This window comes from Aedes aegypti, chromosome 2 (genome assembly GCF_002204515.2).
Source record: "Aedes aegypti strain LVP_AGWG chromosome 2, AaegL5.0 Primary Assembly, whole genome shotgun sequence".
NCBI classification, from domain to species: Eukaryota; Metazoa; Arthropoda; class Insecta; order Diptera; family Culicidae; genus Aedes; species Aedes aegypti.
In genome coordinates this window covers 148,368,988-148,382,143 of record NC_035108.1, presented here as the reverse complement: position 1 = coordinate 148,382,143, position 13,156 = coordinate 148,368,988, and the positions used below count along the sequence as shown (strand labels likewise).

Here is a 13,156-nt window from a genome sequence, read left to right as displayed (position 1 = left end):
CTGGTGCTAGCTGATAGGGCCTGAGCCTTCAGTAGGTCAAATTGCGAAGCCCGCAGTATCAGTTCTTGATACCTGCGGTGCAGCTGGGCGCGGGCTTAGTGGTCGACCCTGCCCGCCTTCAGCGGACAATGGGAGGTGAGGACCACCCGGGAAGCTGGCAATGCGCCAGCATGCTACCTTGGTGGACCCCCATAAGCGTGTCATCGATGTTCGTTGCTGCATGGCTACGCAGCTAACCTGGAGGATGCGATGTGCAATAGCCCCTCTCCGAAGCAATGCCTTCTTGGTGGTCCCGGAGAGACGAAGGGTTTGGCGGCAATGGAAATGGTTTAGTGGGTCGGGGGTGTAGTCCTGTTTACTGCTTGTACGTAGTAAATGGTCCCCAACCCCACACTCCCGGACCTCGGTTCGGAGTCTGTTGAGCAGATTATCCCCCCATTGCTTAGAAGGAAAAAAAAAAAAAAAAACGTCCCCTATGGGAACGGCTTGGGTGTGTTTTGAGAATGACACTAGCTGAAACTTTCAGGAAGTCTTCCTCTAATCCTAAAGAATAATCCTGGCGGGTGCCCCGTGGAATTATACAACTTTATTTTTCTCCCATACTAAGGTGGGCCAGTCTAATATATAGTAGTATGTTTTTAATAGAATTTTCGCATTCTCAGCAAAGCTAGAAACTTTCACCTTACCCGGCTATCTGGGGTGCTAATGGGGCTTAGGCTCTGTGGTTCTCACTCAAAGGTCTATTACGGACGAAAGTCTGGTAAAAGAGAAAAACTTGGAACAAATTTATTTTTAATCCATCGTCCAATTCACACCGTCAGCATCTGATGAGCACGTTCCAAGAAGCAATGTTTGTGCAACAAGACCACCAGAAGGCGCTACTGTAAAATGTCAAACACGAAGAAAAACGATGCGAGCGCCTCTGGTTGTGAGGTTTGTTACATAATGAATCTGATATGATCGACCACTTACGATGAAAATTTCGCCAGGATGCAATTTCGTTCTGGCTGCAATTTGGCTCTTCAACGTCACTTGAGACTTTTGACGTTAGATGCTACATACTGTGTTTGTTAGTGCGCTTGACTCCACTGGTCTGGTCGTCATGCTCTTCGGGTGGACTGGTTTAATTCCGAAGTCAGTCTTGCGATTCTGGTTGGAGCATGGCTTCTGGTTAACTGTCGTTCCGACGACATAAGCAGGCGATACGCTCGTACTGCTCAGAATAGCCCCCGACGGTTGATCTATCTTTGATGAAGATTGCCGTCAGGGAAATATCCCGAACCGATGCTATCCGGGCAGATCCGTCCTGCGATTCCGATGGAAGAAAGCTTCCGTGTCACAGGAACTCGTCAGTGGACTTAGCCTACTGCCCGAGCAGATGCCGAGGTCCTGCAATTCCGATTGGAGGGAAACTTCCGGTACACAGGCTCCCGACGACAATTTACCTGTTCTGTTTCGCGATCTACTCAACTAGTACCGGCGGAGGATCTAGTCTACTCCGACTCGATAGTAGTCGGCCAAGTGTCAGGGTCGGTTCTGCAATTCCGATTTGCAGGCACCTCGATGACTTATTACCGATACTACGTTACGCTCGTTCTACTCGGTCTAGTCCCTGATGGAAGATCTAGCCTATTCAGTTCGCGCCCGATGGTTTATGTTCTCTCTTCAACAGATTGACCTCGACAAGTCAGTTGGCCGAGGTCGATCCAATGACTCCGGTGGGAAGTTGGCTTCCGGTTCATCGGCGTCCCGCCGACTCGACGCCAAGCAGTGCTCTCTGCGTCTTGTTTCGCTGCTATGCTCCCTGTAAGACAGACATGTTGGTCATCACATTCCAAAAATCGGAATCGCATTCCGTGTACCACTCCTTCTACGCTGAAGTACTCATCGAACGCAGTCGCCACCGTGGTTCGTTCTATGTTGACCTTCGGGCTATCCAAGACAACATTCTTAGGCGTATTTTCAATCTCCGTACACTTCGAACAAAATGGTGAAAACACAAGGCCGAATCGATGCAGATATTGCCTGAAGCAGCAGTGACCTGACAGGAATTGCTCCAGGTGGAAGTACACTTTTCAGTGCACCCTGTCCACCAGGCCGCTAGATGCAGTATGAGCAGTAGGTCCATCTTCCTTTATCGTAGGCATCCCATTCTTGCTGCCACTTAGCCAGCGAACGAATTTATTTTGCCAACTTCCTCGCCTCCAAGGTTTCTCTTCCCTGATAGCAGTCGATGACTTCGGTCAGGATGATGCAGATCGGAATAATTCTTGTACGCGCATGGAAATGAGTCTAACGCGCTGTTTAACCTCTCTCGATTCCGCAGGCTGTTGCACCCTATCTGAGTAGCGATGTTGATACGCCAACCAGAAGACGCCTCTTACTGCTCCTAGGACCACCTTCTTCCTCTTCTTCTTTCTGGCGTTACGTCCCAACTGGGACAAAGCCTGCTTCTCAGATTAGTGTTCTTACTCTTTCTTACACTTTCACGTTAACTGAGAGCTTTGTTTGCCGATTGACCATTTTTGCATGTGTATATCGTGTGGCAGGTACGAAGTACTCTATGCCCTGGGAATCGAGAAAATTTCCTTTACGAAAAGATCCTCGACCAGCGGGCTATCTGGGTCCCTATGTTGAGCATAATTCTTGTGAGTGCATTGCTCGCTTTCGTCACCTTCTCGCAGGCATAATCGACGTGACTGTTGAACCTTCAGCCGATCGTCTAGCATTACACCCAGGTATTTCGGCATTCGCTGTGATGCTATGGAATTCCCCCGGACAATGATTTTGGCGTGCATGACTGCTTTGCTGTTGCTTACTGGTAGCACCTCTGTTTAGTGATGGACAAACTTTAGCTTGACTTCCTGCATACAAACTTCGACCAAGCCAATTGTCCCCGTTGCCAGCATTTCTACTTCCTCTTGCATCTCACCTATTTATGTTAGGACAACCCCCTTGGGTAGATCCAGCGATAGGACCCCGACGTGTATCGCGTTCCGAGGCATTGGACCCAGTATGGCAGCTTGTGGGACTCCAGCCGTTATTTTTAACTCCTTCGGGCCTGCGTCGGTTTCATACCTCCTACTTGTTTTTGGTAGTAGCTCTTCAAAATCCGGCACAAGTAGCTGGAAACCCGCATTCTGTGCAGCGTTGTTGCATTAGTCTCCCAGGCTGGCGCTGTTGTACGCGTTGTTCACATCAACCGGGACCACGGTGCAGTAACGATCCTCTCAACGCTTTTGTTTCAATGCTTTCTTGGCCCTCTTCAGTACCGCCAGAATTGCGTCCACTAACTATTTTCTTTTCCGGAAGCCAAACTGACTTTCTGATAATCTGTTCTCGCTCTCTGTGCATCTCATAACCCTGTTGAGGACAACCCGTTCCAAGAGTTTACCGAGTGTATCCAGCACCAGTTTCTGAATTTTCCATATTTCTAGAAATTGGCCCTTGTCTAAGCATTTCTGCATAACCTTGCCAACCATATCTGAATACTCAAGGACCGCTGCTTTAAGTGCCACGTTGGGAATCCCGGACCCGTTCAGCTGCAGCACTTTCACAGCTGCTATAAGCTCCTCGTTGGAGATCTGACGAGCTTCGGCATTTCCTATCTCCTATATGGTGTGGCCGGCCACATCGTAGGGATGTGCTTTAGGAATAGACCCTCGACGATGATTCTCAATTTGTCCGCAAACGTATCGACCGGTGTCGACGGGCCCTTGATTTTCGCCAGTATCCCCCCAAGGATTCGCATCAGCAGGTCAGAACAGTAGTTAGACATGCTCTCACGTTTGAAGGTCGCTCTGGCTTGCTGGAACACAATTATTCGCTCTTCTCGGACTTACCCGAGTCACGCTCTCTGATATCGTCTCCTGGCTTTAAGACAAGCAGCGCGAAGAGTGCAGAGTACATCGGTCCACGAGTATACGGAACGCCGGTTGTATGGTGGCTTTCATTTTCTCGGAATTGTGGTGAGGAAGGCTTTCGTCTTTCATAGCTGCATGATAGTCGTTTTTCTCGGCGTTGCCGCGCAATCCTGTCGGCCAATGGTATAGTGGATTGACTGGTGATCGCTACGGGTATACTCCTCACTTACCCTCCAGTTCATGTCGCCCGTCAGCGATGAGCTACACCATGTAAGATTGATGATCGATTATCGTCCATTTTTCCTCAATGTGCTAACGGTACCATCATTGTACAGCTGGAGATCAAGCTTTGCCAGGGCCTCCAGCAGGCTGTAGCCTCTGCCGTTGGTTACTATGCTACCCCACTCCACGGCCCATACATTGAAGTCTCATCCAATTAGCACTGGCTTCCGACCGACAAGCTCATAGGTCAATTTCACTAACATCCGACTGAATTCATCGAGCGCCCACCTTGGAGGAGCGTAGCAGCTGCCTACGTAGTCACCATTGACTTTCGCGATTACGAATTCGGTACTAGAAATCGTTTCTTGGATGGGGAACCGCCAACACCTGTATCGCCGCTATTCCCGTGCTGTCCGCTATCCAGTTGGCATTATTGAGCAGCACTCGATACGGCTCAACTAGAATCACAACGTCGCACTGTGATCGCAGCTCCTGTTGCATATCATCATTGGATGTGACCTCGTCCAGATATCTGCACTCAACCACTGCCCCCTGAGTTAAAGCTTTTACGCATGCCTCGTTTGCCAACGACTCACCAATTAACTCCTGGTAGGCCGAGCTCTTCACCGGATCGTTCTTCAGCTCGAAGAGCATTTCTCTTCTATGAGTATGCCTCGTTCTGACCACGAAGAATCGCTGCGTACGTGGTTTGGTCGTTTGCCTTAACAAGTATGGCGTCCCCCTTCGACCACTCACGCTGCGGTCGGCTAGTCACTTTCTTCGTATCCTCCTTTTTCTTTTCACTCCCTTCACCGTGTTTCTTCCCACTGTTCTTCTGACTCCTGACGGTTTGCCACTCTTCATCGTTTTCTGCTACCACGCCGTGGTAGTTACCCTGCTCGTTTTTCAGTTTTTTTTCGAGCCCGCTACTTCTCCTGGCGTGTCTCTATCACGCTTTTTCGACGGCTTGTTGGCATGTGTCCTGTCATTCATGTACTCGTAGAGTATTTGCCCTTCTTTTTTACCTCCATCAACGTCGAATTGGCCGTTGGGCCTTCCTAGAAAATGCTTTTACTCGAATTCGGTGTGAACAAAGGGCTTTTAAAACAATTCTGCCTTTGTAATGTCCTGCTGATACTGACTGATGTCTTCTACTGTGCTACTGGCGATCGTTGTAGCTAGCTTTTGCGTTATCATCTTCTGCTGCTTCAACCTCCATTACGCTATTGTCTGAGATGTTATCCATCTAACCATATCTTCCTCCGTCGTAAGTAGTCGTTTTCGTGATCCCATGGTGATCTTTGCAAGCAGTTAGAGCCATGCTAGGTTTGACATGGTCGTTAATGGAATACCGTGTCAGAGTAAGATCGGCGCAAGGCAAGAAACGTTCAACTGTGCCTACTTCCACCGGCTAAGGTGGCGGGTTTAGCTCTGTATCATCGGTGTCTATATGTATTCCGTAATCGTGTCCATATTGATTGCGGCTAGTATACCATAATCAGAATTTTACTGGTATCTGGCAGTTGGCACGCCAGCGGGTGAAGGCACTTTGAAAGCAGCACTTTTGCACGAAAATTTTCTAAGGTACCGTAAATTGGGATGAAGTTGATCACTTTTGAGCCATTCTGTTATATAATTCCTAGTAGGAGCCATGTATTATCTTCCAATTATTTTTGAAACCAGTACTGGCTCGTCGTTTATCGAATACTACAAACGTAACTTTGTCAAAATGTCATGATAATAACAAAAATATTTTTAAGAATTCATAATTGGAGTTTTTGATTCCGGGGTGAAGTTGATCAATAACTGCGATAGGTTTGCTATTCAAAAGATTTGAGGTCACTGAATCTGAATCAAGTCTCAAAAATTTTATAACTTATTGATAAATCGATCAAATTAAGAGTTGAATGTTGTAAATTACAGAATACACCACATTGAACGCCAAAATGTTTTCAATTTTCCTTAAAATTAGCGCTCACAAAAAGAACACGTATTTTTCTCTGAAACTGATTTTTTATTCTAAATGCAATTTCAAAACTGGGTTCATAGAACATATCAGGAGTGTATAAAACAGTTTTTTAAGGTGTCTTCATATAGCCTTCATAAAAAGTTGTCTGTCTGTCAGTAAAGCTTTGAAATGTTTCATCGAAAACTTTCGTTGAGCGCTACAACAGCAATTGAAGATCACTCTAACAGTCGATTTTAATATTAGAACATTGCAACAGTAAATTATAGAGTACTACAAGAGCTATTTGACAGAAATTTCCTAGAGTTTTATGATACATTGTTCTTATACATTAGTAGAATATTCTAGAATATTCCATTATTCAAGTTTTCATTTTTACGAAATAAGTCGCTGATCAATATGTAAACAAAAACCCACTTCAAGCAAATTGTAGTTCGGTCGAACTTGAACCGGTTTACGGCTGAATATGCTTCGTCAGTTCCAACCTAGGTTTCGACGAATGCAAAAGCAAGATAAACATTAATGAGATGAATGTGCGCCTAACATTCGAGTTTTTTTTACCTACAGTGAAACCTCGATATCGACTCATGGAACCATACTAGAAACAAAATTTCATGATTACTATGATGATCCCCTAAAACAGCTTTCCAGTTACATGATTCGATATTTCCATAAGTCGATGATCCCAGTGATGATTACAACTTTGATTTCGAAAGACGACAATAAATTATAGAACACTGCAACAGCTGCTCGGCAGAATGAACGAGATTTCGGTAATATTCTCTCTAATTCATAGAATGCTCTGAAACTTTTGAAATATTTCACAGCACATAAAATAAATTCAGGCGATTGATCGATCATGCGATGTCGGGGCATGTTAAGGTGAAACAGTTTTGAATCAACTTCTAAGATTGCATTAAAACTTCAAAGGCACAAATCTCGCGAAAAAAGCATTCAACAAAAATGAACTTATTATTTTGGCTTTGTGCACTAGGAGATAGCTTAAAATAAGAAGATCAGAAACGTTTGCGAACTATTTCTCCAGATTAGTGCCTTTGAAAACGTGAGTAGGGTTACAAGCCATTGTAATGGACATCTTTGGATTCCGAGATGTTTCATCTTAATAAAATCATAACCATTATCTTCTACTTTTGACATTACATCTGTACTGGGACGGAGTCTGATTCTGAGTTTTGAATTAGAATAACGGAGAAATGCCTTTGTCCATGATGTCATTTTGCAGTTGGACCAAGACATTATCAATCTTTGAAGATTTTACATAGTTATTTACTTTAAAATTTTGATGGAACGTGGCTAGCCACGTTGGGTAATCTAGTTTTCGATAATAATTGTCAAAGGTTTAAATTTTCATTTGATAATTACTTTATACTGAAATTGAAAAGATTTTCAACTGGATTTTTTGGTAGATTTAATGAAAATGCTGATAAAAAAACATCGAATGAAATTAGTTTTGTAATCATAAGAGAGGTTTAGAGTTTCTGGCAGATGTAGATTTCTAAGTGAATTCTGCTCTAGCGAGCCGATGAACTTGATATTTCTCATATTGAAATACGCATCTAGTAAAGCGACCCTAAGCATTTCTGATTCATTTAATCAAGTAGGATTTTGAAAGCTTTTTTTTTTTGCTTTATTATAGAGACTTTACCAAGTAAAACACTTTCATGGTAAAGTAAAATCATGGGGATGCTTAGTTTATGTGTTTTCTCAATGATTAATCATATAAAAGTAAATATTATTATAATCGTTTTAAAAATACTTTCCTTTCTTGGATTTCATCTTAGTCTAAAACCCCAACAAATCCTCATTGATGCATACGGCCCCACCTCTTTTGGGTATCTTACACTGAGGCAAAAATACTTAGGTTTTCCATAAATCATGACTTACGAACCAGCTAAATTATGGTTTCATTGCACGGTTAAACATTTCGAAAATGGGATCATAAGTTTCATAAGTGAGAGCTTTGAATTCTTTAACAACAATCACTTGAAATAATTATCATAGCAATCGCTAGAAGAACTATTCCACTTTCGATGTTGGGTAAAACTTAATCGAAAGCAGATCACATGTTATCACAACATGTCAATTTTTGTGCTCGCCTGAAATAAAAGGCGAACAATGTCATCGATTGATAATTTAGATATTATCAGTGCGCTTATTAACGAATTTCATTAATTGACTTATGAAATTTATTACTGAAATTCTTCACCAAAATCATAAGTAAAACTTAAATTTTTTAACAATAATCGTTGTGGCGCCAAATTATAATTATTCCTTAAGAAATTATTAAGTTGTTTTGCCTCAGTGTACTCATTGGTAGATGTTGTTTTAATCATCACTTTTATTCGTCTCCGCTTCTACACTTGTATCAGAGCCATAACACTCTTTGGTGTTTGCCTATTTGTGCCTCACAGCAGCATTTGAACACCACAATCTCTAGATTGCAACCTCCAGCAGCCGTCGCACAGCAGCAAATCGGGGTCTTTACTAGCATGTAGCTTGCAGCCAGAGCGTTCGTAAAAGGCTAATAACCTCGATTGACACTCTTCGAGCTTGATCACCATCGTCGTCATCTACGGCGTTGGTTTACAGCATTAATCATAAAACAAGCGCACATGCTCTGCGTTGATGCCGTGGCCGTTGCGCTGTTTGTCCACTTGGGGGTAGCTGTCAATGACAACGATTTATGTTCGAATTTATTTCAGGATGGACATTCGTTTCGCACTCTCTGAATTGGCGTGAATAAAAAGCATGGTGTTTAATTGGGGTGTGTGATTTTGTGAATGATGACTATTTTCGCTTCCAGGTCCAGCTATGTAAGCAGAGACGTGCAATTAATCAGAGAGCAAGGCAACGAATCCGTCCAGCGTTCGTGAGATTCAGTAGTTAAAGCATGTGATACAAGTCGTCTTTACAACGAGATAGCAAATACTCAATAGTGCTTCCAGTTTACACAGTATTAGACTAGTATAGGAAATAAAGTGCAATTTATCTCATAAAGGCCAACGAATCTTCGGGTGAAAGTTTTTAGCGAAAATGTCTTCCTCCCCTGAAATGCAACAACAGCAACATCAACACCAACAGCCTCAACAGGCACACAGCGAGATTAAATCGAATCCACCCACGCCTCCGCCGGAGTTGGCAACGATGACGAACGTCAGCGTGTTGGACCTGCACAAAGACTACGCCGGAGATGTGGGTCAAACAAAAGTTTACGACAAGGAAACGAATACCGTGTACCTGTATGCTAATCCGGGCCATAAGATCAATACGACGGTAGCCGCCATCCATTCTCCGCAGCAGCTGACGACGATAGTCCAAGCAGGTCATCCTCATCAGTTGGCCTCCCCCGATCACGATCATACAGAACAGAACTTATTGCATTCGAGATTGATACAAGAACAGCAGCAGCAACAACAGCAACATCACCAACATCAACAGCATCCTCATCAATCGCACGAAGAGGACCAACACGTACAGCGACTCTCGCCAGGAGATCACGTAATTGACGGAAGATTAATACCGTCCGGCCTGAACGGTGATGTTCACCATCAGCAACAGCAACAACATCAGTCACTGGCTCGTCTCTCGCCGGACGATCAATCAGTGCGTATGCTGGACAACGCACATATCCAACGCCTCTTGGGCAACCAGCAGATCATCAGTCGCGAGATCATCAACGGCGAGCATCACATCATCACGCGCAATGAGAATGGCGAAACGATTCTGACTAGGATCGTGAATGCTCCGGCCACAACCACCGATCAATTAATCAACAAACTCCCGTCCGACCCCAATGCCATTTACAGCAGCCATCACGGAGACGGTGGCCCGTCAACTCCAACCACCGATCAACTCCCAACTACTGTCCTTCAGTACGAGAAAGAAAGCGACGACAAACAGCATCACCACCACCAACACCACCAGCAACATCAGCCGCAAATCTATGGCAATCCGGCAAATGACCCCGCCCCGGATCAAGCGGCCGCCATCAATCAATCCAAGCAGATCGTCTACACCGTCGGTGGCGAGCCGAAAAACGTCATTTACGGTGATCCCAAGGCTGCCATACCGCACTTTGAACCCATGAGTCAGGACCCGAACGAACAGGGCGGCAACAAGCCCCAGATCGATTATGTCTACAACGATGGCAACAAAACGGTCATCTATACTGATCAGAAGGGCCTGGAGAGTTTGTACGCCAACAACGAGTTGGGGCTGATGGACGGGACGCAGATCGTGGTTCAGGGTAATCTGCAGTACACGCCGCAACAGGGCCCGGACGGAACCACCGTTTATGTGGTGGCTTCCGATATGCACCAGGACGACGTCGGACAGCAGATTCAAAGGTAGGTCACATTTTTTTTTATCATTTCAGTTTTGAAAATAGTTTCAGCAATATCACACAGGGGCGAAGCATTTAGCTTGCATTGATGTCAAGCTTCATGTTACCTTAAAATTTTTACGATTGTTTTGTTTAGACCTTTTTTCCGATCCAAATCTTAACAGGATAACGATTGGGATGGTCAATTATTAGTGGGATATCCCCCAATACCGGACATCGCTGAAAAATGTAGAAATCATGGTCCAACCAAGATAGTGTATTAGAAGAAAAGAAAGCTACTATAGAGTGCAACTCTTGCGCTTTGCATTGACATTTAATCACTGTTCCTGGAGTGAAAACATACAATGGTATAAATGTTTAGAGAATTCGACACGCTTCTAAATTGTGTTTGATATTGGGGGCTACTTTTTAAGATTGTTCAATTTGGTGCTAAAGGGTCATCCCATCCATTAACCACGTGGTCTTTTAAGGGTACGGGGGTTTTCTGGCCAAAGACCATGGTCCTTACACATTTTACATTCCACTTCGTGGACAGTTGACAACGAAGGGGGTGGGGGTCCGAATTTATGAAAAAAATTACCACGTGTTTCTAGACAGCTCGTAAAATACAAAATCAAAATACAATGTCAAGATTCGTATTTATATTTATAAATTGATGTTTGCACGTTACAAGAATGATAATAGGTATATATCGGTAGAATTTTCTCGACCAGAAATGCTTGCATAGTGGTATTTTTGACGATGCAGTCAAGAGTGTACATTTCCCGACCATTTTGCTCATCCCGGGATTCGGGACAAAAATCTAAGCTTGTCCTGGGAAATCCCGGGATGTATCAAACTTTCAATAAAACAAACATTTTGGTTGAAATGGAAGTACAAATTTAACAATAGAATGCAATTTTTTTTTTCAATGAAATAAACATATAATTTCCCCAGCAACACACATGTTATAATTGTGTATTATCAACTGATATATGACCAAAATTAGTCATATACAAGTCGATAATACTCAATTATAACATGTGTGTTACTCGGGTTATCTTTCCAAGATAATATGTTAATTATAGCAAATCACATTTCAGATAAGACATTCTTATTCTGATGAAGTAACCTAACAGAAATCAAATCATAGCTTGACTTATTATGGCTTTGCTATCTAATCTAATCTAATCTAAGCGCAGTCAATATTGAAAAGCATCCTGGAAATACCCAAAATTATTTAGATATTTTCTTGTCAGTATTAATATTTGCAGAATATCAGCGATATGACACAAATATTAAAATAGCCAGGCCTACTGTGCAGACTTTGGGGTTCAAAACAATTGGAAAAATCATGACGAAAAGGTTATTCACGCATGAATAAACTAATGGACAGAAAAATTTCAATTCAAGGAAAGAAGAAACGGGAACAACCGTACTAACCGTTTCGAATCAGGGTTAAAGATAATATCGTTGGGAGAGGCGCTGCTAAAAAAGTTAATGCACACTCCATTGTTGTTCTCCTGGGTTGGGACATAGGTATTTCTTCCTCATGTCCTGGCTCGAGAGCCTTGGTTTAAGCGCCTTTGCTCGCTCTCTGAAACGAGATGAAAACTTATTGCTCCTTTCCGGCAATAAAGGAACGAAAACTGTTTCCCATAAATTATAAAAAACATTTGTGCAAAATAATAAACTTAATTTCAAAAATATTTAGACAAATTCGAATGAAAGTATGGTAAAACTTAAGTCACAATTTTAAAGCAATTTGCTTCAAAAACATTTGAAAAGTCGTAAAACTTTATAACAAAAGAAACGATTAATCATTGAAGGTATTGTAGATCATGCTAAAAGTTTATTACTGAAAATTATTGACTGAAGTTTAGGTGTACTTTCAAGTTTGCTGTCTCAGCATAGGCTTATAAAAACGGCTATTGTTGAAAAGAAAAGCATTAAAACTTTGCAACTAGACAAATAAAATATGTGTTTGTTACTAAATTGCTATTTTATGAATATAATCACTCGTGTTTATTCACTTTTTCATGATGATTTCTTATTTCATCAAATAAGGCTTGATAGTGAGGAAAAATGAAATTGCTTTTCATTGAAATTTAGTGGTTTTCATTAATTTCTACATACATTTCGCTAATCCCGGGATTTTTGGGATGTCAGAACTAAAATCCCGGGAAACGGAAAATCCCGAAATTCGTCAAATCCCGAGATTTTTTGGATGGACATTCTAATGCAGTCCAATAACGAATCAAAAGCCCTTTTTGTTTCAAAAGCCGACGTTTCAATATTTATCATAAATGGGTAACAAGATCGCATAAGAACAATAAAATTGAAATTATGAATTTATTGACTAAGAGTGTCCATCCCGGGACAAACAACTCATGGATTTGGGAAGATTCGGGATTTTCCGTTTCCTGGGATATAAGTTTTAACATTCCGGGAATCCCAGGAGGACCCGAAATGAACGTAAAATTGAGTGAAAACCGTTAAATTTTAATGCAAAACAGTATTTTTTTTCTCAGAGTGAACTGCCGTGAATCGCAAGTCAGTCCCATCTGTAAAAAGTAGGCATTGAGAAAATAGACTGTGAAGTTTTCAAACTCGTTTTCCATACGAATATTTAAAAAAATCCAGAGAATCGGAAGATGTTCCAATCTTAATGAAACTTTCACAACTTGCTTTTCATTACGATATTATTCCAAGAAAAATATAAAAATGATCAAAACATGTTACATGTTTGTGTTCCATGGAACG

General features: G+C 42.4%; 1 protein-coding gene across 3 annotated transcripts in view; it reads left to right on the top strand.

The window, feature by feature from the left end:
- The window catches only part of LOC5564305 (protein grainyhead), a 682,122-nt gene that overhangs the window by 122,630 nt on the left and 546,336 nt on the right, over positions 1–13,156 (top strand). For all 3 annotated transcript variants that reach the window (XM_021842677.1, XM_021842678.1, XM_021842676.1), the window contains exon 3: positions 8,876–10,418. In XM_021842677.1, coding sequence (XP_021698369.1) covers positions 9,106–10,418 — 1,313 coding nt within the window. In that variant the 5' untranslated portion in view covers positions 8,876–9,105. The remainder of the gene's footprint in view (positions 1–8,875; positions 10,419–13,156) is intronic.